The sequence below is a fragment of the Aotus nancymaae genome, unplaced genomic scaffold (genome assembly GCF_030222135.1).
Source record: "Aotus nancymaae isolate 86718 unplaced genomic scaffold, 86718_ANA_hifiasm-v0.15.2.pri h1tg000038l, whole genome shotgun sequence".
In the NCBI taxonomy this organism is placed as follows: Eukaryota; Metazoa; Chordata; class Mammalia; order Primates; family Aotidae; genus Aotus; species Aotus nancymaae.
This window is the reverse complement of record NW_026988452.1, coordinates 5984063-6010550: the sequence shown is the minus strand read 5'-3', so window position 1 is coordinate 6010550 and position 26488 is coordinate 5984063. Positions and strand designations below refer to the sequence as shown.

General features: G+C 38.3%; 1 protein-coding gene across 9 annotated transcripts in view; it reads left to right on the top strand.

Annotated features, from left to right (window-relative positions):
- Positions 1–19561, top strand: part of GOLGA4 (golgin A4) — a 119737-nt gene extending 100176 nt beyond the window's left edge. For 5 of the 9 annotated variants that reach the window (XM_064360144.1, XM_012455684.3, XM_012455689.3 and 2 more), the window contains 3 exons: positions 7695–7781; positions 14287–14349; positions 18890–19561. In XM_064360144.1, coding sequence (XP_064216214.1) covers positions 7695–7781; positions 14287–14316 — 117 coding nt within the window. In that variant the 3' untranslated portion in view covers positions 14317–14349; positions 18890–19561. Of the gene's footprint in view, positions 1–7694; positions 7782–14286; positions 14350–18889 lie in introns of those variants that run through there. The other 4 variants (XM_064360145.1, XM_064360146.1, XM_064360143.1 and 1 more) reach the window with 2 other exon arrangements.
- Positions 19562–26488: the final 6927 nt, after the last annotated feature.

The following is a 26488-nucleotide window of genomic DNA, read 5'->3' as shown; positions in this document are numbered from 1 at the left end:
TTAAATGTAGAGTCTTGTCTTATTCTTGTTTATATCCTTGCAGTGTTTTTAAAAGAGTCCTTTTGGACATTTGGTAAATATATGTTGAATTGAATTAAATGCTTTTAGGGAAATTCATGAGCCTTTCCTCAAACAAAATTTTTCATTTAAAGCAGTTTTTTTGACATTTTTTACCTTAATGGAATTTTAATTGTCTGTGTGCCTTGACTGAGAATGGGATAATGAACTTTCTGTGCTCTGAAGCAATCAGTGTTTTAAAGTATGGGTGTGTGAGAGTTGCTGAGTCATAGGATGCTAAGCAGTTTCAAGCACTGATTTGGCAAATATATTTAAAACCTAAAAAGTAAATATTTTAAAATTTTTAAAAGGAAATATCTTAAAAGAATATTGTAAATGTATAGATTGGAGATTCAGCTAAATACCAGGAGTGGGTTAGAAGTCATTTGAATCCTTAATATCTTTAGAAATCACATTTCATTATATCAACTAGTCTTTAGATTAAAGAAATACCTAATATTGTGAACATGTATCACAGAAGGGAGATACTAAATCACACCAATTCTGTCTTTTTTTTCCTCAATGCCATTTTTCAAAAAGTTCAAGGATAGCTAAAACTAATTTTCTCCTTATCTTTTAAAAACAAAACTAATGAAGTACAGTTTTCTCTTATTACGTCCTTATGGGACATAATCTATCTTACCTCAAATACAGGGTATATTATGTCCCGGTGGGGGGCATTTGAGGTGGGATAGATAAAGTTACCTTGTTATTGCATTGGGGGTGGGAGGAGAGGCATATCTTTAAAAAACAAAAAGCTTCTCAGAACTTTTAGCTACCTTGGTTCATTAGTGAATCTAAAGCTGTGATGCAAGGGTTGTTGCTAAATAATTTATTTAGCTTTCTCTTGATCTGTGAAATGAAGAGACAGACTGCCTCAACCAGTTTCTTCCAAAGGTTATGAATGTCTCTGAGATGAGATAGCTACAGAGCTTAAGTACCCTGAAGAAAGACCTGGCATAAACATAAACATAAGCATAAGCATAAGAGGCTTATGGGGCAGTACCAGTGCAGCCAAGTGTAAGCTTCTGCTTCAGGGCTCTGCAGTTAATCTTAGAGTGTGACCTGGGAAGTAGCTGAAAGGGGTGTCCATGGCACAAGTAGCCCCATCTAATAAGCTGGCTGGGAATCTGCGTTAAGCAGTAGTGCTCTCTTTCCTCTTTATCTTCAGCATTGATTCTCCTTTTCTGGCTCTAAAAATGAAGAGTAGTCTATCATTCTGCCATGACATTTTACAGGTAAATGGGAAATTGGTACCAGGTATTCAGTTTTAAGTTGCTGCACATTTACTGAGCATGGCTCTTTATCACCATGGTGGATAGCAAGATGAAATTTGATACCATCTCTAACTTTAAGACATTCACCATGCAGTAAGGAAGGGAACTGTTCTCACTTAACCATAATATGATGCTGTGTGTAGTTAGTGCTGTAAGAGAGAAACAGAGTCGTCATGTTTACTTGTGGGAAGATCAAGTAGGACATCATGGAGAAGGTGGTGTGTATACTGGAATTTAAGGGGGGATGTTCGATTTTGATAGATGAGCCCAGATGGTGGCAGGGGTAGCCCAGACGAGAAGGTTCCATGCAGGAAATTGAGTGTGAGTTTTTGAAATCACAAGTAGCCTGATCCAACCAAAACACTGGATTTATGAAGGGGAGATGATTTCACTGAAGACTGCACAGAGTGTACAGGGCCTTGAATGTTTTCAGAGATTTACCTGTAGGTATTGGGAGTGGGTATCCCTGGAAAGTTTTAAGTAGGGATTGACAATGTCAGAGCTGTTTTTAGTCACATCTTTTGTGGGTTTGTTCAACTTCTATACATTAACAAAGAAACTGAAATGGAGACCAGGTTGCGGCTTTAGAATAAGTCAGAGTATGTTGTGCCCTTTGTGATTTGATTACCATCTGCAGTTGTTTCTTGTCTAGCAGGCTTCATACGTCTTCTCACTTGTGTTTCTTCATCTGCTTTTGTACACAGTGTTCTTTATTTTATGAGGCAGATGACTTGTAAAAGAAGACTGTGTATAGTACGTACTTTCTTGTAGTATGGAGTTAGGTAAGTTCCCTTCCTTCCTCCTTCTGTCCATATATTTTTTTCTTGGGTTTGATCCTCCATGCTAATATTGAACCTGAAATTCAGCCTGTTCTCCTTTTCAACATAAAGTGTTTCTCATCCTAAGCTTTATTGAAGATGCCTCTCCCTAAGGATTACCTGGCAGGAGAGGTCACTTCTAAATCAGGTGGCTCATTTGAACTTTTCCTTACTTCCCAGGGCCTGAGGATATTATGTGTAGAGTAGACAGTCTGATATCTTTTCCAAGGTGTGGCAAAGAGCCTGGGCTTCTTCATTAAAGTGTTTTCTGGCAAGCCAGGGACGAGCTTTAAGTCTTTACTGGGTAATGAGCTGCAGATTCTGGATCGCTGATGAATTTAGAGGTGGGTTTACCATTTAATGTTGTCTAGAAATATGAAGAGACACCTAGACACAGCTTTTTTTTTTTCCAAACATGCTTGTGCATGCATGTATATGTTGTTTCATCGTAAATATAAATGAACTTTTTGGTACTTGGAGCCTTATATGGTGTTGATATTAGATAAATGCTTCCTATAATTGTGAATCCTTGAATTTTAGATTTTTTGCTACTTCTAAAAAAAACCTTTGCAGATATTATACCAGAAACTGCTTCAGGGTGCTATTAAAAGGAAAACACTGAAATGGTTACTACTTCATATTTCTCTTGCCATTTCATGCCACATAGTTACAGGCATACCTCGGAGGTATTGTGGGTTCAGTTCTAGACCACTGCAGTAAAAGGAATATCATAATAAAGCAAATCACACGAATTATTTTGGTTTCCCAGTGCATATAAAGTTACATTTATACTATACTATAGCCTATTAAGTGTTGAATAGGCATTTTGTCTCAAAAAAGTATATACCTTAATTTAAAAATACTTTATTGCTAAAAAATGCTAACATACATCTGAGCCTTAAGCAAGTCGTAATACTTTTGCGAGTGGAGGATATTACCTCGATGTTGATGGCTCTTGACTGATCAGAGTGGTGGTTGCTGAAGGTTGGGATGTCTGTGGCATTTTCCTAAGACAACAATGACATTTGCCACATCAATTGACACTTCCTTCCTTTCTTTCTTTTTTTTTTTTCTGAGACTCAGTTTCATTCTTGTTTCCCAGGCTGGAGTGCAATGGCAAGATCTCGGCTCACCACAACCTGTGCCTCCTGAGTTCAAGTGATTCTCCTGCCTCAGCCTCCGAGTAGCTGGGGTTACAGGCGCCCACCACCACACCCAGCTAATTTTGTATTTTTAGTAGAGACAGGGTTTCTCCATGTTGGTCAGGCTGGTCACAAACTCCTGACCTTGCGATCTGTCTGCCTACGGCTCCCAAAGCGCTGAGATTACAGGCATGAGCCACTGCACCTGGTGTGACACTTCCTTTCATGAGCATGTTTGGTAACATTTTACTCACCATAGAAGTTCTTTTTAAATTGCAGTTAGTTTCCTCAAACTCTGCTGTGGCTTTATCAACTAAGTTTATTTAATATTCTAAATCGTTTGATGTCATTTCAACAATGTTCACAGCATCTTCACCAGGAGTAGATTCCATCTCAAGAAGCCACTTCTTTGTTCATCCATAAGAAGCAACTCCTCATCCATTAGAGTTTTGTCATAAGATTGCAGCAATTCAGTCATGTTTTCAGACTCCACTTCTAATTTTAGTTCTCTTGCTATCTCCACTGTATCTGCAGCTACTTTTTCCACTAAAGTCTTGAATCCCTCCAAGTCATCCATGAAAGTTGGAATCTTCTTCCAAACTTCTGTTGACATTTTGATCTCTTCTTATGAATCATGAATGTTCTTAATGGCACGTAGAACAGTGAATCCTTTCCAGAAGTTCACCTTGCCCACAGTCATCAGAGAAACAATTACCTTTGGCTACTATAGCGTTATGAAATACATTCCTTAAATAAGAAAACTTGAAAGTCAGAATTACTTCTTGATCCATGGGCTGCAAAATGGGTGTTGTGTTAGCAGGCATCAAACAATTTAATCTTGCACATCTCCGTCAGTGCTTCTGAGTGACCAGGTGCATTGTCAATGAGCAGTAATAATTGAAAGGAATAATTTTTTTCTATGCATTAGGTCTCAACAGTGGGCTTCAAATATTCAGTAAACCATGCTGTAAACAGGTGTGCTGTCATGTAGGCCTTATTTCACTTCTAGAGCACAAGTGGAGTAGAGTTAGCATAATTCTGAAGGGCCCTGGGATTTTTGGAATAGTAAATGAGGATTGCCTTCAACTGAAAATCACAGGCTGCACTAGCCCCTAATGAGAGAGCTAGCATATGTATTAAAGTTTGGAAGTTTTTGAACTTCTCCCCTCTAGCTGTGAAAGTTTTAGATGGCATTTTCTTCAAATAGAAGGCTGTTTCATCTACAGTGAAAATCTGTTGTTTAGTGCAGCCATCTTCATCAGTTATCTTAGCTAGATCTTTTGGATAATTTGCTGTACCTTCTCCATCAGCTCTTACTGCTTATTTAGTCCGTTCTCATGCTACCAATAAAGACATACTTGAGAATGGGTAATTTATAAAGGTAAGAGGTTTAATTGACTCTGCAGAGCTGGGGAAGGCCTCATGAAACTTACAGTCATGGTGGAAGGGGATGTAAACATATCCTCCTTCATAGGACAGCAGAAAGAAGTGCTGAGCAAAGGGGAGAAAAGCCCCTTAAAGAACCATCAGATCTCGTGAGAATTCACTCACTATCACAAGAACCGGAGCATGGGGGTAACTGTGCCCATGATTGAGTTACCTCTCACTGGATTATTCCCGTAACGTGGGGATTATGGGAACTACAATTCAAGATGAGATTTGGGTGGGGACACAGCTAAACCATATCACTGCTTTCCCTAGCACTTTTGTGGTATGGAGATGTCTTCTGTCCTTAAATTTCAGGAACCAGTCATTTTTAGCTTTAAACTTTTCTTCTACCACTTTCTCACTTCCCTCAGCCTTCATAGAATTGAAGGGAGTTAAGGCCTTGCTCTGGATTAGAGTTTGGCTGAGAGCACGTTATGGCTGGTTTGTTCTTTAGACCACTAAAACTTTCTCCAAACTTCTATTCAGATCACTACATGAAATAAGGCTGTTTCATTCTGATTTGTGTGTTCACTGGAGTAGCACTTTTAATTTCCTTCGAGAACTTTCCTTTTACGTTTACAACTTGGCTAACTGGCATACAAGGCCTAGCTTTCAGGCTCTCTGGGCTGCCAAAATGCCTTTCTCACTAAGCTTAATCATTTCTAGCTTTTGATTCAGAGCGAGAGGCATGCAACTCTTCCTATTACTTGAATACTTACAGACCACTGTAGGGTTATTAATTGGCCTAATTTCAATATTATTGTGACTCAAGGAATAGAGAAGCCCAAGGAAAGGGAAAGAGATGGGGGCTCAGCTGGTCAGTGGAACATGAAGAACACAAACAATATTTTTGGATTAAGTCCGCTGTCTTACATGGGCATGGTGTATGGTGCCCCAACACAGTGACCATCATAACGTCAAAGATCACAGAGCGCAATAGCAGATACCATAATAATGACAAGATTTGAAATACTGCAAATGTTATCAAAATGTGACAGAGATATAAAATGATCACATGCTAGAATAATGGCACCAATAGACTCGCTTGACAGAAGATTCCCACACACCTTCAATTTGTAAAAAAAACAAAAACCAAAAAACAGTTTCTGTGAAGCCCAATAACACGAAGTGCATTGAACGAGGTATGCCTGTACTTGGTTTCTAGATTTCAGTTTAACACACAAGATTTTGTTCTGTCTAAGCAATACGGTTGAAGTGATGAGGGTTTTTGCAAAATGCCTTTGGAATTTTCCAAGTACTGAGTTGTCTTAAATATATAGATATTTGTTGTTGTCTTGTACTTTTTAAGACAGGGTCTCACTCTGTCACCTGGGCTGGCATGCAGTGGTGCTATCATAGATCACTGCAACCTCAAATTCCTGGGCTTGAGCAGTTCTCCCACCTCTCCCAAGTAGCTAGTAATACAGACATGAGCCATAACACCTGGCTAATATTTAAAATTTTTTGTAGCGATGAGGTCTCACTGTGTTTCCCAGACTAGTCTCAAACTTCAGGCCTCAAGCCATCCTCCCACGTCAGCCTCCCAAAGTGTTGAGATTACAGGTTTAAGCCACCACAACTGACTGAACTGATAATTTTTTTTATTACCAAAATGGCAGAAGATAAAAGAGAAAAGAATGCAGAGGTCTGAAACTAAAATCTTGCCATGTGTGGAATTTGTGAATGAAGAACAGTATTAGTTGATCTGTTAGTAGAAATAAGTTGTTAGAAATATGTGAAGTGTCTTGCCTACACTTGGTATATAATAGGAGCTTTAAAAAATTAGTTCCTTTCCTTCCTGGAAATAATTATGATCCTTTTTTTCCTAATGACATGAGTCTCCAAAAGTTTTGGTTAACTATATTATCTTTTCCGTAATGACCCTTCCCAGATCACTTCCACCCTTTTCCCTTCCCCCATACCCAAAGTCTATGTAACTATGAACAAGGAATGTTAGAGCCAGTTTTCTGGGCTACCCTCCCATCTACTGTAGGAATCTTAAGGAGAGTACTGCAACCTGAGTTTGTATGTAAGCACTGAAGTTGTTATCCTACTTATTTCATAAGTGGTATGTTCTTTCCTCTCTGTCTCCCTCAAAACATCTCATCTTGATACAAAATAGGGAGTTTCAACCTTTGAGGAGAATTTTCCAGGAGCTTATGGGTGACAGTCTGACTTACGGTATATTTATTTAGATCTGCACAATTTATGATCTTGTTTTGCAAGCCACCATGTGTAATGTTTTGATTCATCATGTTTTCTACCAAATAAAGCATCTTGTGTTTATTTAAAATGTAATTTGTATTTCTATTAGGTTGATGTGCTGCATGTCTTGAAAAATACCTACTGAGCATGTTCATGTTCATGCAGTAGCCGTGTTTATGAGATATATGATGTGATTTAGTTAAAGCTGAACATGGGGAGTATTTAAAATCTGATTATTTAGAGCATATGTTTTGGCAATACATCACTTGCTTATAGATAGATTTCTGCAAATAAGCCTTTTAAAATGAATGCGTAGTAAAGTTTTTTTGTTTTTTTAATTTTTTAACTTTTTTTTTTTTAAGATGGGGTTTCACCATGATGGCCAGGCTGGTCTTGAACTCCTGACCTCAGGTGAATCACCCACCTCAGCCTCCCAAAGTGCTAGGATTACAGGCGTGAGCCACCGCACCCGGTGTAAAGTTTTATTTTAATAAAGGGGCCAAGAGCATTGGAATTTTATATAGCTTCATGCTATTGTAAATGTATCTCATTAAAATAATATAAATCTAGACATTGTAAGGAGTCCTTTTAAATTGAAATTCTAGTGTTGGGTGTTACTTCCTTGACTGATATCTTCACATCATACTTCTTTGCTCGTGGCTTTCATTGAGAGCACTAAAGAACCCCACCAGCAGAACATGTCAAAATGGGTTGAGACTTTATGTGCTTCCCTGTCTGTTAGTGATCATCCCTTGTTTTTCTCGTAGACTATGGCAAAAGTTATAACCACTGTACTGAAATTCCCTGATGATCAGACTCAGAAAATTTTGGAAAGAGAAGATGCTCGGCTAATGGTAAGTTCTAGAAGTAGGCTCTAGATAGAAGATCATATCCCATCTGTTCATATTCTGTCTCATTTATAAGGACTTTTGAGTTAGTAAAATATATTTTAAGATTTCAAATCTTTCACAGCCTGAAAAATGAGAGTGAATTTACACTAGAAATTTAACCAAGGGTAAATGAGAATGGATGCCCTCAAGGGAAGGAGCAGTCTAATTTAATAGTATCTAAGAGGTCGACAGCTATATATACTATGTGGTGTTTCTAGAACTTGGGCTGTTTATGGAAAGGATGGAAAATATATTTGTTCTCATATATCTAGTAATAATTTTTTGAAAATCAAATTACATCATAATGTTAGATGTTTTATATATTACAGCTCTTTATTGCATTCCAGTTGATTTCCAAATATATTAATTCTGGGTCAAAGGATTTAAGCATTCTTGAGTTTTTGGCATCTTACAGGGGAAATCAGATAAACTGCTGAATTATTTTTATTTTTTAAATTTTTATTCATTTTTATTTTCATTTATTTATTTATTTTTTGAGTTGGAGTCTCGCTCTGTCATCAGGCTGGAGTGTAGTGGCGCCATCTTGGCTCACTGCAACCTCTGCCTCCTGGGTTCAAGCGATTCTCCTGCCTTAGCCTCCTGAGTAGCTTGGACTACAGGCACACACCACCATGCCTGGCTAATTTTTTGTATTTTTAGTAGAGATGGGGTTTCACCATGTTGGCCAGAATGGTATTGATCTCCTGACCTCGTGATCCACCTGCTTCGGCTTCCCAAAGTGCTGGGATTACAGGCATGAGCCACCGTGCCCGGCCTGAATTATTTTTAAAAACATAGGGTGAAGTCAAGTATAACTGAAAAATGAAAGATACACACACTTTGTAAATTATGCAAAATTCTCCATGCTAAACTTATTTTTGCCCTGTGCCAGTAATTTGATTAAGATCCACTTTAGGCAGAGTATGAAACTTGAAAAGTTTGGGTCCCGCCTTCAACTCTCTTTCTGTGTCCTTTCCTTGTCTTGATAGCCCGCGGAACCCTCCATGAATACCCTCCTCCTCCCAATCTCTTTACCTGTTTCATGATTCCAGTGCTGCTTTTCTTCTCTCCCTCCTCACTAAAGCAAGCCAACATCTTTTCCTTCATGTTGGGTTAGCGTGTGTCTGAGCATCTCCAATAAAGAGCCCTAAGTCAGTAAGTCCCAAAGCATCCCATCGTATCCCAAATTGTTTTCTTTCACAAGTTCTTGATTCTCGTGAGCCCAAATCTCCTTCTCTACATGATCACCTATTTGTTCTGGTTTGTTCTGGTTCTAACTCATAGAACTCAACCAGAAATCTGTGGCTCTCCTAGATGCGGGGGTTTTCCCTCCTGGCTACATAATACCTCTTGCAGTTACAGCCTTTTATGAAGTTCCTTTGACCCTCTGCACAAGGTCAGCCCTGAAGGGGTCCCAGTGTCTCAGGCACATTCTGACCACTTTTTGGCCTCCTCTGTGTTTATCCTAGCGTTCCCTGACCTTTGTCCCAATGTGTATTGTATTATATACTTATTGTCTATTTTCTGAGGCAATTGCTAGTATTTTGGTTAGCATTTAATTGTTTTTTGTAAAAATCCCTCCACCACCACTCCCTGGTATTTATTAGCCTGAAAAGAATTGCTCTAGTTATTTCTGGTTATAAATATATATATATATATATATTTTTTTTAATCTTTTTTTTAAAGATGGGGTTTCACCATCATGGCCAGGCTGGTCTTGAATCCCTGACCTCAGGTGATCCACCCATCTTGGCCTCCCAAAGTGCTGGGATTACAAGCGTGAGCCACCGTGCCCAGCCCTTATAAATATTTTTGATAAAGAGATATGTCACTATAATGTATATCATTCATTGATAGAATTTTGTTTTAAATTATAATGAACATACAATTGTACAATTATGTACCTTATTCAGAGTAGAAATTTTTCCTTACTGATTTCTAATGCAGTTTGAGCCTATTGACATAATTTTGTCATTATGGTCCAATTTAAGAAAAGAATTTTAAATGATATAAAAGGGCTTTTATTTAGTTACCTTTATTCCTTCTCCCATAGCCACTTTACCATGTTGATGTTGGAATATGGCACACACTGTACTTTTCCTGCATTGTCCTGAATTTGGTGTATAGTGTAGACTTGTCCTAAGTCACTGCTTTAGCAAATGTGTTAGGAAACATTCCCTTTCGTTCCATATACACATGCAGTCTTTGGTTGATTTGCTTTGATGAAAAATCGAATTGGTAAATGTATATAGTGAATCAATAAAACTCTTTTAAAGCAGACAAAAAGGTTTCTTTTCTTAAGTTTAACTTAAAAAAAAAAAGTCTTTGAAAAACAGACTGTTTCTTCCTGACTACAGTGGTATTCATTCTAGGGAGGGATGAAATGGTGGCTGACTTACCCTTCCTGAAAGAATCTTCCTTTATCCCAGAGGCTGACCTGCCCAGAAAGAATGTTCTACTTTTCTACTACTCCTTTAAGCAAAGTCTCATCCTTCATTATCTTTTACTTAATGAATAAATTCAGTCAACAGTGATCGACTCTTCTAATTGTTATGGGAAATATAGGAAAATAGAAGATAGGGAAGACATTGGTTGTTGACCTTGTGGAACTTTTAATTTTAGGAGGAAGGGGTAATATCTATTCATCCATTCATACATGAATAAAAAGATATGCTGAAGTAATATTATTCAAACAATAAAAAAGATGCTTAGGAAATGTGGAATTTTATGATGAACCTAAAATGAGGAAGTCCCCAAAATATGAGATGATATAAATTAATCAATTTGAGTCAACTTTTGTCAGTTTAAGGAGATTCTTGATACTTGATAATGTGACTCATGATTGTTTCACGTACAACGAGAGTTACCTTTGTCAGAGATTGCCATCATTCATAAAACGAGCAATAAGAATCAGTGTATTTGAACAAGTCTTTTGAAGACATTTCAGCCAATTTCATACGACTGTTCATTGAGCTGTAGCTCATTAGAACAAAACATAGGCATGAACAATGATTTCTCTTTTTCCAGTAGAAAGTGCACATGATGAAATATATAGAAAACAAAACTTTAGGAGTTCCTTAATAATTATTTTTAAATGATTTAATCACATTAATTTTAAATGTGTGCTTCAAATGGATCTTTTCTGTAAGTTTTTATAAATGTGCAGCTATGGTTTCACTTCTGTTAAAAGTCAGCAGCCCTAAGTGTTCTGTTATTTTCGCCTAAGGGCTGAAAAGCTGGTATAAGAAAACCGAAACAGACCTCAAACATGTTGCCGAGCTGCCTCCTCTGTCAAGTTAATATTTGGGATGCTTGTAAGAATGTGGTTGCACTTTATGTTGACAGTGTGCAGCCCGTGTTAGTTTTGCATTATTTATTGGGTATTATCAGAGGAATACATTCTAAAAACTTTGCTTTTTGACCATGATGATTATATGTTTCCTTTGTGGCACTGATCAAAAGCTTTCCATGACTGCCGGTGAGGTACTTCTCAATATATCTCGTCTTTACTATACTTCCCTCTCTTCAGTGAGTTTTATACTCTTCATTTAAAAAACCTCATTACAGGATACAAGTTATTACTGTTTCCAGAGTTTAACCTAATCTCAAGAGTGGATTTTATAGATGAGAAATCACTCTCTGTTAAGTAAGGTTTAATTATAGAGCATAATTATAGTCTGGTTTATTTGAGGGTCTTGGTGTATAGAGAAGGAATCTTAGTCCTTTGTTGACTTGCTATGGAGACTCAGGCAATTCTCGGAGCTTCTTTTCTTCACAAGATTAACTTAATCTTGTTAGGATTGTCAGAGAACCAGAGTACAGTTGCCCGTGCTGAGTTACAATGTACGGGTGGTGGCGATGATTATTTAGCCTCCTTATAGCAATGTGTAGAACTAGTATTTTCTGGAAAAAGAGACTGGAAAGGTAAACTAATCATAAACGTGTATAAGAAAAACCATTAAAGACCTTAGTAGGAGAATCAAGTCACACGATGACACCAGCCCACAAAATGCCCTCATCTCCAGGTTCATTACCTTAGAGTGCCAGCCACATGCAGTATTGCTGGGGTGAGAGCCTGGATCTCAACAGCTTGATTGCTGTATGATTTAGAGCAAACCATTTTCATATTTTTGACCCTCATTGGTAAAATGAGATTGTTGGATTGTACTATCTCTAAGGTTTCTTTCCCTGTATAGTATAAAATTTTGTTTTAGATTTGTTTCAAGTGGGAAGAAGAATTGCCTTCTAAACAGCAGGCAGAAGTTAAAACAAAAATGCACATACCAAGTGCACATATCTCTGTTTTTCCTAGAGCAGCCTTTTTTTCCTCCTCTCCATTTTTAGTTTACTATACCTTGCTATTTCATTTTGTGATGGTTTAGTTAGTTTAGATGGCCAGAATAGACTGGATATTTGAGTAACACAGTATGGGCAAGAGTGAATACATAAGTCCTTGGCTTATCTAATTGCTTCTGTTTTTATTGACTAAAGCTGCCCTGGAAGTACACCCTCATTTTTTTTTGAAGGAGAGTATTGTTATATTCTTTAAGATAATTTCATTAGGAAAGTTAATTGTAATTGGGTAACACATCATCTCAGAATTGAGAGATACCTTTGTTATATGGAAACCCCTCTTTAAAAGTTTTCTTCAACATTTTTCTCTTTAGAATGCTAGCAAAACGTAGTGATATAAACGGACATCACTGTTTTCTTGATGACTCCATTAAAGAAAATTTCTCTTCTTCGATGGAAAAGGTTGACTTGTTTGTGTTCTCTGTCCACTCTAGTCATCTTTTTCAATTGCTCTCTTGTTGACTATCCTTCAGCTTTGCTTTCATGCTGATCCTTGGTGTTGTATATAGTTCTTCATCAGTCCTTGCCCTGGACCAGTCTTCTATTATATTAATGTCTTATTTTCTTCCTCTGTTGGAATTTTCAAAATTTCCTCCAAATTGATAAAATCTTCAGAACTTTTCAGCGTTGCTATGTACAAAAGCTTTCCATTCCCACATGAGGTTTACCCTTTCCCTTTGTATGGGCTTGGAAGGTGCATGCAAGGTGGGTTCAGGAAACACATAAAAATAAAACTGGCATATTGTAGAAAATATTGCACATGTGAAACACATTTGTTATCTTGAGAGTGATTTTGATTCTGGTATTGTTAGAATAAGGTAATATGTGATCACTGGAAAAAAACATTATAAACCAGAAAGATAGAAAGGGAGTCAGTCCCTCATGATCTTCAGCCTCCAAACTACTACTGCTCTGGCAATATCATCTCTGTGAACAGTGTGGGGAACGTCTCCATGTTTTCTAAGCCATATAATTACATATTTATAGTTACTCCTTTATCACCTACTTTATTTTATAAAAATTAGAGTATGCAATGGCTTGCTGTTTTCACTTAATATATTTTTTGTATTATTCCACCTTATTACAAATTGGGCTCATTCTTTTTGATGGCTGATTGTATGATTATATGGATATCCTACAGTTTAGTTCACCTGTTTCCTGCTCATTCCATTTACTTACATTGTTTTCAAGATTTTCATCACTTAACAAGCAGAGACACAGGGAGCATCCACATACAGGAGTCTCATATACTTCTGCCAGATAGGTCCTTAACCTCATTGTGCTGTGTGTGCTGCACGTAGTATTTTATAGCTTGTCTTTTGGTTTGCTGCTTTTTACTAACTCTACATTAAATATGAAAGAGAAAGAAAATGATGTTCCTAAGGTTGGCCACACTATCCAGTAAAAGATTCTTGATTTTAGAAGCAATCTTTGTTTTTAATGCTGCCATTTAAAATCACCATGAAGGTAATTAATGATTTTGGACTCTGACAGTCTTAAAATGGGGCATAAAGTTTATTTAAGATTTGGCACAGTAAAACCTACGTTTGAGATTGAGTTTTCTTAAATTGAAATTTCAATTTGGGTCACCATTCCTGAAACCATTTCTGATACACTGTTGAATTATAAGAGTTGTTCAATGATAAAATTGACACGTTAGGAATGAGAATTCAACATACAGACACATGGTGTTTCAAATTCGTCATCGTTTTCCCAAAAACTTTTTAGGGTAAATTGGGATTATGTAAATCAAATTTTAATGTGTGTTTTCATGGAATTATTAAAGAAATCCTTTTGTAAAGCAAATAATTGCCCCATAATTTAGCTGGTAAACATGTACTTAAAATATGCAGTACACCTTTAATTATGTTGCTTAAGTCTTTAAATGAAACTTGCAAGTACAATCTCAGCTAAATCATATTATATTTACTTAGGATATGGGGGGAGCTATTACAGATTCCTTATTCCTTGCCTGTATACCCTCTATTTGGGGAGATTTGAGAAAAGTTTAACTGCAGTCTGTAATCCTGTGAACTTCATATACACATATAATCTATGTGTTATATTAAGTCTTAAAACTAACCCAATAAGCTTTTTTTTCTTCCTGGCTTTGTAGTTCACTTCACCTCGCAGTGGTATCTTCTGAGTAAACCATCAGTCTGTGCTTAGTTAGCATGTGGTGAGTGAAGAACAATGTCTTGTGTCTTTTGTGCAAAAATCCAATGTGTTGCATGATACTAACCATTTTGCTGGAATTCTTTTGCTCTTGTTTAATGAACATATGATTATGCTATGGTTAATATAAGTATTTTCTGTTCATTCTGTTATACAGATCAATAACAGTTAAAAATTACTACCACCAGTAGGAGTTATATAATTTTAGAAAATTTTATTTCTTTAAATGGTAATTGAAAGTCTGAAAATTGCTCTTCGAAGTTTTGTTAAAGAATCCAAAAAAGTATGTATGTAACTTACTTCCCTTTGGTTTTTAATTTTCCAAGAATGATCTTTGAAATTATGACTGTGAGAGAGAAATGAAAAATCATTTTCTAGATAAAAGTGAAGTGGTATATTCCGTAAGAATTAAAAATACTGTAAGCCTAAGTAGAGTCAAAGCTAGTCAGAAATAATGAAAACTAGTAAGATTGATTTTAAAATATAGTTTTATTACTTCCTGAGATCAGACAGTTTAACACAGACAACACATTTGTCCTAAAGAGACCCATAGGCAGCCTACTTTAACTGATTGTGATTCTTTTGATTAACATATTACAGTGAAATGGAGGCACACAAAACATTTCAACGCAGGTGACTGTCTTCATTATTTAAACCCCACTCAGCCTTTGCTAGAATTTTCACAAAATCAAAAACAGATCACAATTAATAGAGCTTCACTATCATTAAAATAAATACCCTCTGTGATTGTTAATATTCGACTAATAGTATCAAGGTTTAAAATGCCAAGATACAGCGTTTTTCTATTCTTTTTTTTTTTTTTTTTTTTTTTTTGAGACGGAGTTTCACTCTTGTTACCCAGGCTGGAGTGCAATGGCATGATCTCGGCTCACCGCAACCTCCGCCTCCTGGGTTCAGGCAATTCTTCTGCCTCAGCCTCCTGAGTAGCTGGGATTACAGGCACGTGCCACCATGCCCAGCTAATTTTTTGCATTTTTAGTAGAGGCGGGGTTTCACCATGTTGACCAGGATGGTCTCAATCTCTTGACCTCGTGATCCACCCGCCTCGGCCTCCCAAAGTGCTGGAATTACAGGCGTGAGCCACCGCGCCCAGCCTCTCTATTCTTTTAAGCTTTTAGCTTTTACCTTTTTTTTTTTTTTTTTTTTTCTGAAGAGAGCCTCATCACCCAGGCTGGAGTGTAGTAGTGTGATCATAGTTCACTGCTGCCTCAACTCCTGGGCTCAAGGGATCCTCCCAGCTCAGCCTCCCAAGTAACTGGGACTTTAAGGCGCCTGTCTGTTTTTTTATTTTTATTTTGTAGTGATGGGGTCTCACCATCTTGCCTAGGCTGGTCTTGAACTCCTGGGCTCAAGTGGTCTTCCTCCCTCAGCCTCTAAGCTTTTATCTTTAAAAGTCTTTTATGTCTACATTTGAGTCTCCTTTTGATTTTGATATGTTTTGTTTGATTTGCCTTAGTGATCATACAGAGCTGTATTATCTTGGCATCCACATTACAATGGCTGGCAGTACAGTGCATGGTTTTTATTACGTTACTTTTATAATAAATGTGAACACTGAAAAAATCTAAATTCTATAGCTAACCCATTAAGTCTTAATGTTTTCCTTTTAAAAATAATATTATAAATACTGGATTGCACTTGTTATATTATTGCAGTTAAATACTATCATTTATCACTGGAAATGTATACTGTGCAGCATTTTTATTAATTGATTAGTTGTCTCCTCAACTTGTAGTTTGAAACATTTCAGCCCAGGAGGTCAAGGCCACGGTGAACTGTGTTCATGCCAACTTTTGGTTTGAAACATTTCAGACATAAGATTTGCAAAAATAGTGCAATGAACACCCATGTATTCTTCACCTGGTAATATTTTCCAGATTTTCTCACTTGCTGTCACTCTCGTTGTCTCTTCATATATATCATTCCTCATTTGTGACATTCGCTAATTACTTGCAGACATGCTTGCAAGCATTTGACAATTGTAAACATGAACTAAGTACTTTAGCATATATCTCTAAGAACAAGGACATTTTCCTACATACAGTACAGTTATTACATTCAAGAAGTTTAACATTAGCTAATACTAATATCTACTACGTAATAGTTAGTTTTTTCCAGTTTTCTAAGTAAGTCTTCCATAATTTTTTAGAATCCAGGATCCACTCAGAGATTTCACATTGCATTTAGTGGTCATATTTTCCTAGTCTCTTTTAAATTAGAAAACTTCTCCCAGCCTTTTTGTCTTTCATGACGTTGACATTGTGCAGCATTGTTGAACTGATCTTGAATTTTGCTTCCCACAGCAGATCAAGCTAAGTCTTCAAAATAGTGACTGACAAAGGAATTTACATATAATAGAAGATCTTGTTTATGTCTTCCTTAGGTTCCTAGGACCAATGTGATTGTTGAACTAGTTTTATAAATAATATACTATTAGTAGTACGTTATGAGTAGTGAATCACAGTGTTCATTTACAAATTGAGAAGACTAAACTCCCCCTATCCACTAAATATATATACAAAGTTTGTCTCTATTAATCTTATTTGGTAATTTATTTTTATGGGATTTTAAACTCATAATTGATCTGACTGCTGGCTATTAGTCCTCCTCTCCCCTCCTCTCCCCTTCCCTCCCCTCCTCTCCCCTTCCCTCCCCTCCCCTCCTCCCCCTCCCCTTCCTCCCCTCCCCCTCCCCTTCCCTCCTCTCCCCTCCTCTCCCCCCCCCTTCCCTTTTCACTTTTGTTGCCCAGGCTGGAGTGCAATGGCACCATCTCGGTTCACTGCAAACCTCAGCTTCCCTGGTTCAAGTGATTCTCCTGCCTTTGCCTCCCCAGTAGCTGGGATTACAGGCATCTGCCACCACACCCAACTAATTTTTTGTATTTTTAGTAGAGACAGGGTTTTACCTTGTTGACCAGGCTGGTCTTGAACTCCTGACCTCGGGTGATCCACCCACCTTGGCCACCCAACTTGTTGGGATTACAGGCATGAGCCACCATGCCTGGCCAGCATTTTCGTTTGAGAAACATTATGAGGAAGACTTTGGGTTTGTCATAGTTGTTGTTTTGTTTTTTTTTTACAGCATGGCCAAACCAGGCTAGAGTGCAGTGGCATGAACACAGTTTACTGCAGCCTTGACCTCCTGGGCTCAAGAAATCCTCCCGCCTCAGCCTTCTGAGTAGCTGGGACCACAGGCACACCACCACACCCAGCTATTTAAAAACAAATTTTTTTTTGTAGCTACAGGGTCTTGCCATGTTGCCCAGGCTGGTCTTGAACTCCTGGGCTCAAGCAGTCCTCCCACCTTGACCTCCCAAAGTGCTGGGATTATAGGCGCAAGCCACCATGCCCAGCCAGCATTTTTAATTAATTTATTTTTTGAGACAAGGTCTTGGTGTGTCACCCAGGCTGGAGTGCAGTGGTGCAGTCACAGCTCACTGCAGCCTTGACTTCCCAGGCTCAAGTGATCCTCCTGCCTCAGCCTCCTGAGTAGTTGAGACTACAAGCACGCACCGTCATGCCTGCCTAGTTTTTCTATTTTTTGTAGCAATGGGATCTCACTATGTTTCTGAGGCTATTTTTAATTTTTTAATTAAGCTTCTTAATTCCAGATGAGACATAAATTTTCACACCAAATTGCTGTTTTATCTTTTGCTCTTGTGTCATGTTGGGAGAATTCCAGTATGTAGAATAATCAACACACTGGGTAAGAGGGAAGAGCTCTTTCTCATCTTTATTTTTTGTATTTTTTTGAGTTAGAGTCTTGCTCTGTTGCCCTAGTGTGATCTTGTCTCACTGCAACCTCTGCCTCCCAGGTTCAAGTGATTCCCCTGCCTCAGCCTCCTGAGTAGCTGGGATTACAGGCACCAGCACACCTGGCTAATTTTTTTGTATTTTTCTTAGGGACAGGATTTCACCATGTTGGCCAGGCTGGTCTCAAACTCCTGGCCTCAAGTGGTCTGCCCGCCTTGACCTCCCAAAGTGCTGGGATTACAGGTGTGAGTCACTGTGTTCAGCCTCTCATCTTTAATACCAGTCCAATCTTTGCAAGATTCAGCCAAGTCAGCATGTTTACTCGTGGGTTCCTGTATCACCTGGTAGCATTCTGTATATGGTGAATGGTTGCAGTTCCAAATTACACTTAGAAATGCTATTTTCCAGGATTGCTGACTATATGTTGGTTTGCATCATTGCAAGAATGTTAATTTTTAGAAGATACCTTTAAGATTTAATATTTAGACTATTTCTCCTTTTTTTTTTTTAATAGAATGGGGTCTTGCTGTGTTGACCAGGCTGGCCTCGAACTCCTGGCCTCAAGTGATTCTCCTATTTCGGCCTCTCAAAGTGCTGGGATTACAGGCATGAGCCACTGCACCCAGCCTTATTTCTGCTTCTTTACTCCAATCTCTAGACCATGGAATAGAATTTTATTTTAAACTTGAATAAACAAATCTCCCAAAGAGTCAACCTAAAAGTTCCCCCCACCCCCGGCTTCTTCATTCTCTTTTCCTTTTTCTTTTACAGTCATGGCTCCGATCTTCATCTTGAAGAAGAGCACCGCTGGGCGACTGCTGCTTGGAAACTGTCCACACTTCCTACTCTGAGAGCGAGGTTGTCACTTCAGGGCCCCTCATGTAGCCAAAAGACCAGGAGAAATCTGGCCCGCAGATATGTTGCAGATGCCTTTAAAATAGATTTTATCAGTGGAGAAATGGTGATTGATTTTTCTTCAGTTTTCTCTTGGGAAGAGTTTTTTGTTGTTTAAAAGAAATTTTGAGTGACTTAACCTGCTTTTATGGGCTTACATAATATTCCTTTCTTCCATTCTTTTTAAAGAACTGCTTACCTTTCCTATTTATTTTTAGGGTGATTTTTTAAAAAAGACTTGTGCAATACATTTTGAGGTGAGACTTAGTGGATTTTTTCTGATAAATTAGAGCATTTAATTGACTATTTTATTCAGGTTGATTTGTTGAATATTTGCTAAAGACCTGTCCTTTAAGCTATGACATATAATAAATCCCAAATGGCAGTACCTCATTGTTTACTTAGCTTTTGTACTTATATTTTTCAGAGGAAAAAACACTACTGTAAATTGTGAATAGCCAGTACATAACTGTATTGTATGCAAATCTGTGACTATTGTCAGTGTCATCTCTGAGAAAAAGATAAATAAAGTTTATTTACTATATAAAATTTGTTTATTGTACTTCGTCCTCAGTTGAAATCTATTTTAAAATGGTTAAGAGTGGATATTCTATTTGGATGAATATAGTGAAGAATTATTTGTCAATATAACTCAATGCTGAGCATTTGGAAAGAATTTTTGTGTTCAAATTTGGTATGACCAAGTTAGAAGGCGTATGGAAGTAAGAAATACTCTATGATGTTTGTTTTAGGATTCTGACAACTTGGGAATGCCTCCTGTCTCTGGACTATACCATACTTGAATTTTATTTTTTAATTTAGAGAAAAATTTCTGCATACTGAGAGATGGGTACTGTTCACAGGGCTTCACACACCCTTCATATTCTGGGAAATAAAATACTCAGTATCTAGGTATTATCAACCTCTGCCTCAAGGTAGAATCTCAGTTTTCCAGCCAGTCTGGACCTTAGCTCTGCTGATGTATCTTACATTGTAATAGAGTAGGGAGCTCTGGGGGATGGATAACCGGGGGGTCTGCCTATAACCTACGGCTGACTCCTCCACTATGCCAGTAAGAGAAGAGGGTCTTCTTAGCACACACCCACCCGACCCCGCAGGCCTTGTTTTTAAAATCATGGTTTACTTAAATTGGCAAAATTTTGTCCCACTCAAAGATTTCTCAGAACAGATATGACTTCTTATCCTTATCTTTTTCTACGGTGGAAATGGTGGACTCCCAGTGAAATCCATATGCAGCTTCCTCTCTTTAGCCCTTTTATAGAGACAAGTGTGTCAAAAAGAAGAAGGATCAAACAGAGCAGCAGACTTTCTCTATAGGGCCAGAGATGACACACTCTAGGTTATATACTGTTTCTGAGGCAACTCTCAACTCTCATTATAGCACAAAAGCAGCCATAAATGATGTGTGAAAGCATAGCTTTGTTCCAGTAAAACTTTATTTATAAAAGCAGGTCGCAGGCTGGATTTGGCTTGCAGGCTGCAGTTTGCCAACCCTGTAGAAAGCAAGCAAGCTGGATTTTAAATGTTTTACTTAGGCGGTAGGGGTGTAATCATTTAATATATAAGAGTTGCTAATTTTTCTTCAGTACAGATATGCAGCCCCTGTTTCAGAAAGGGGTGCAGTAAACTCACTTCACCCTAGTTAAGAATAATGGTGACATTCACTCAATGTTACTTGTTCCAGTGAGCGCTTAAATCCAGACACAGATTCAGAAACTAAGGCTCTCTCCAAGCCCTCATGACTGCGGCACACAACAAGATTGATGCAGTAAATATACTGCCAAAAATCAAGCATTTCATTTTGAAAGGTTTTAGATGTTCAAATGTTACTTTAGCAAGAATTTTTGGCAAAAAATTCACTTGGAGTTACTAGAATTCATAGCCACTTTTTTAAAAAAAAAATCATTCTGTGATTTAAAAACCAAAAACAAACCATACCACCACAGAGACTGCTTTACCCAAATTTTAGTTAATAGCTTTTGTTGGATTATATATTAGAGCAAACAAAGTTTAGCCATGTAAACAGGTTCCAATTTCATCAAAGAATAGTGTGGATCCCGCCATCTTTCAAAAAGTGGTGGGTATATGTGTGTGTGTGTATACATATATATATATTGTTGAATGAGACTGATGTTATTCACTGAAAACAGCTATCAACAAAATGCCCATGTGTTCAAGGTTCTTAGATAAACAATAAGCACAGGCTTCAACAGTGGTTAGCAGGGAAATAACTTTAAATTGTGTAATACCTCAGTTTTCAGGGGAAATAACTTTAAATTGTGTAATACCTCAGTTTTCAGAAGTAATCTAAATAAACTGCTGAAAATGGGAAAATTGGGTACATATAAATGAGATAAATGCTTGTAAGTAAACTTTTTGTATAATTTAAAATCTTAAAATGATTTTGGTTCTTATTTGACGTGTGGGTCATTTTCATGAAGAGAAAGGGTTATTATCTGGGAAACATGTTCCAGAAATTCTAGAATGGTTCTTATCTGTAAAATGCTAATATCTGATAGGCAGTTCAGAATTTTTTGCTTCCTAGGTTTATATAAAATGTGCCAAAGAAGATGTGTTCTTGAGAAAAAGAATAATTCTAAAGTTATCTAAAAGTTAATTCCAATTATGGACTTGAAAAGGCTATTTCATCCATGTAACTTTCTATATTGCTTTTAAAGTCTTTGTGCTGTTAAGTTACATGGCTCTGGGCCGGGTACAATGGCTCACGCCTGTAATCCCAGCACTTTGGGAGGCCAAGGCAGGCAGATCACCTGAGGTCAGGCATTTGAGACCAGCCTGGTGAAACCCTGTCTCTACTAAAAATACAAAAATTAGCTGGGCTTAGTGGCACACACTTGTAACCCCAACAACTTGGGAGGCTGAGACAGGAGGATCGCTTGAACCTGGGAGGTGGAGGTTACAGTGAGCTGAGATGGTGCTACTGCATTCCAGCCTAGGCGACAGAGCGAGATTCCATCTCAAAAAAAAAAACCATTATGTGGCTTTGACTCTTGGTTCTAAAAAGGGCACATGATAATGTTGTGTCTAGCCTTAATTCTTGTGAGCAGTTAAAATTATTTGTAAGTTCAGCAATGACTGCTTTAGGACCTTCTGGGAAGAGCAGTGTCACCTGCCCCATGCTGTAGCTCAGTAGCTGTGGCTTTGCTTTTTTTTTTTTTTTTTTGAGACGGAGTCTCACTCTGTCACCCAGGCTGGAGTGCAGTGGCGTGATCTCAGCTCACTGCAACCTCTGCCTCCCAGATTCAAGTGCTTCTTCTGCTTCAGCCTCCCGAGTAGCTGGGATTACGGGTGCATGCCACCACGCCAGCTAATTTTTTTTTTTTTTTTTTTTTTTAGTAGAGACAGGATTTCACCATGTTAGCCAGGCTAGTCTCGAACTCCTGACCTCAGGTGATCTGCCCTCCTTGGCCTCCCGAAATGCTGAGATTACAAGTGTGAGCCACTGCACCCGGCCGGCTTTGCTTTTTTACAGTGGAGTCTTGGTTCAGTTAGGGAATGAGTCCTTTCTGCTTTGTTATTTGTGTGACCAGTTGCCATTAATTAATACTTCTTCCCTCCGTGGACAGCTTCTGATTTCCTGTCTTAAAATGTTTCTTTCTCTGAGCTATCTTTTGGGGCAGCTCTAGGTAGAAACCGTTTGCCATCCCTTTGAAAATACCTTGTGACCGACCTGTGGTTGTCATATCCTCATTTAAGGCTTGTTGATTTCACATAGGAGGTTCCCTTAAGTTAAAAAAACAAAAAAGGCAAGTACATATATTTTTCAAAAGCCATAAATATCAGCTGTTTGTCCTGGCTAAAATCTGGTAATAATAGATTTTTTTTTTTTTTGAGACAGGGTCTCACTCTGTCAACCAGACTGGAGTGCAGTGGCACAATCGTGGCCCACCACAGCCTCAACCTCCTGGGCTCACATGATCCTCCAACCTCAGCCTCCTGAGGAGCTGGGACTACAGATGCCCGCCACCACACCTGGCTAATTTTTGTATTTTTTGTAGAGACGAAGTTTTGCCATGTTGGCCGGGCTGGTCTCGAACTCCTGACCTCAGGTGATCTGCCCACCTCGGCCTCCCAAAGTGGGATTACAGGCCTGAGCCAACATACCCTGCCGAGGTTTTAAAAATATTTTTCTTTTGAGAGTTTCGTAGTTAGATATCAACTTAATTTAGACTGGTGTTTGGATTATATGCGTACGGATAGTATCTTAAGGCCCCTGCTTTCCCTCTAAAAACTTCTTATTCAACAGAATTCTGTCTGATTCTTCATTTACTCCTGTCTGGTCCTCCTTCCACTTGTATGTAACCTGTTACCACCCTACCAGATCTGCTTCTGTATGTTGTGTATGTCTGTTCATTATGTGTCATGTGTGATGTTTCACTACCGAAACTTACAAAAATGTTTTAATTAATGGGCTTAAAAATAAGTGTGTAACTCAAATATATATATATGTGTGTGTGTCAGAAAATATATATTTGACATATATTTTTGTCAGAAAAATAGCAACTTTAATGCCTTTAGTTCACGTGACTTTAATAATTTTTGGTAAATACAGTTTAAAGATGATCAACAAAGTGAAAAAGTCTTCAAAATTTAGACATTTGATCTAAAGTAGGCAGGTCAGATACTGTTTGCTAGATGCTTTAGGGTCATAAATTGCTTACATGACTGAATTATTTGACTTGTCTCTTTTATGGCCATTAGATTCTAAATAAAGCCTAGGGACATAAGGCGTTTGCCAGGCCCCCAGCCTAGGCTGGGAAGAATCAGACGTTGCCTTCAGCTCTGCCTGCTTAAATTTGCTTCCTTCCAGGTTTTTCACCAGAAATAAAAGTTGCTGAGAGTTGACATTGTAATATGTAATTGAGACTACTGGAGACACAGTTTTACATGCAAGGTATACAAGGAAAGTCACATGTATTTTTTGATAAAATGTAGTAAGAAGGCATGGAAATATGTTTTTTGTTAAAAGAATGTAATTTTGTTTAGTTCAGCAGTTTTTAAGGATTGTTCTAACCTAGAAGAGTAATAGGACAAAACTGAAGGTTTAAACAAGTTGTAAAATATTTGTGAAAGATGGATTTTGTAATAGAAGTTCTGCGAGTATGAGCCAGTTGGCTAAACTTGGAAGGGGATTATTTAGTTTTTCTGTAAATTAAACATCAAAAGCATGGTGATGCAGTGCCAGAATCTTGGCCCATCTATTTGGATAACAGGGTTTTCTGAGAGCATTGATCTGTTCTTTAACAGAAAATTGCAAAAGGGTTATACAAGGTTTATGGAAATTTTACCGTATAGTCAAAAATTAAGTAAGATTGGATAGATTTGTTTATAGGTTTTATCAAGAATTGGGTTTAACATCAATTGACCACTAATGCAAAGGTGAAATTTTGCTTTCTCTTTTGAGCAAGATTTCTGTGTAATATTGAAAGGTAATGAAAGATTTTTGTTTGCTTTTTAAGTGACAGGGAAAAGAAAAGAGGATCAGTTGGTCTCATGCTATCTTTATCGGGCCTTGTTTAGAAGGCTGAATCTCTCCTCTATCAACAAGTAAGATTTTTGCCTTTAAAATTTTTTCAAGTTATCATTTGGCTAAATAAATGACTTACAGTGGACGTGGGATTCTATTTTATAACATTAAATGTTTAAACCTCTGATATTTGACAAGCATCTTAAAAGTCAAATTCTAAATTAAGCCTTTTAAAAAATCTGGTTAACTCTTTTAGATATGGTACCCTATAGTCCAAAAGAGACATATTTGTCTTACTTGGTTTGTTAAAACAATACAGGAAAAATTGTCAAATGTAAAATGGTGTTTGACTTTCTTTGTGTTATATTCATATAAATATGTTATCAGCATATGTTCCAAAATTGTGTAAGATTCCTGTAATTCTGATATGTCTCAGTATATGTTATCAGTAATAATTATGATTAATATGTTAAATTATTTTTTAACATAGAAAAGAGATTTAATTGGCTGATGGTTCTGCAGGCTGTACAGGAAGCAGAGCTCCGGCATCAGCTTCTGGAGAGGCCTCAAGAAGCTTACAATCATGAAAGAAAGCGAAGTGGGAGCAGGCACTTCACATGGCAAAAGCAAAAGGAAGTGAGAGAGAATGGAGGGGCAGGTGTCACACTTTTAGTTGACCAGATCTCATGAGAACTCATTATCATGACAACTGCACCAAGGGGTTGGTGTTAAAGCATTCATGAGAAATCTGCCCCCATGACCCTACCACCTCCCACCATGCCCCACCTCCAACGCTGGAGATTACAGTTCAACATGGGATTTGGGTGGGGACAAATATGCAAACTATATCATTCCACCCCAAATCTCATGTCCTTTTCACATTTCAAAATACAATCATTCCTTCTCAATAGTTCCCCACTCCCCTAAGTCTTAAATCATCTAGCAGTAACTCAAAAGTCCCAAGTCCAATCCAGAGTCTCATCTGAAACTCAACTCCTTTCCACTACAAGCCTGTAAAATCAAAACTATTTATTTACTTTCAAGGTACAAGGTGGGGTAGAGGCTTTGAGTAAACATTCCTATTCCCAAAGGGAGAAGTCAGCCAACAGAAAGGGGCTCCAGGCCACATGTGGGTTAAAAACCCAGCAGAAAAGTCCTTGACTCTTAAGCTGTCAAAATAATCTCTTTTGACTCCATGTCCCACATCCAGGGCACACTGGTGCAAGGGGTGGGCTCCTCAGGCCTCGAGCAGCTCCACACTTGTGGCTTTGCGGGGTTCAGCCCTGTTGCTGCTCCCACAGGTTGTTGAGTGCTTGCAGCTTTTCCAGGTGCAGAGTGCAAGCTACCAGTGGATCTACTATTTTGGGACCTGGAGGATGGTGGTCCCCTTCCCATAGATCCACTAGGCAGTGAAGGCTCTGTGGAGCCTCCAGCCCCACGTTTGCCCTCTGTACTGTGCTAGTAGAGGTTCTCTGTGGGGGCCATCTGCAGCAGACTTCTGCCTGGGCACCCAAGCTTTCTCTTGCATTCTCTGAAATCTAGGTGGAGGGTGCCAAGCCTCATTCACTCTTGCATTGTGCACCTGCAGGCTTAATACCACATAGAAGCCACCAAGGCTTACAGTGGCTTGTGCTCTCTGAAGCAGTGTCATGAGCAGTATCTGAAGCCCTTTAAGCTAAGGGTGGAGCTGAAGCATCCAGGATGCAAGGAGCAGTGTCCCAAGGCTGCACAGGGTAGTGGGGCTCTGGGCCTGACCCATAAGAAGCCATTCTTTCCTCCTAGGCCTCCAAGCCTGTGAAGGGAGGGGCTGCCACAAAGGTTTCTGACATGCCTTCAAGGCCTTTACCCTTTGTCTTGGCTAGCAGCACCTGGCTCCCTTTTAGTTATGCAGATTTCTCTAGCAAGTGGACTGCTTGAATTATTCTCCCCCCAAAAGCTTTTTCTTTCTCTGCCACATGGCCAGGCTA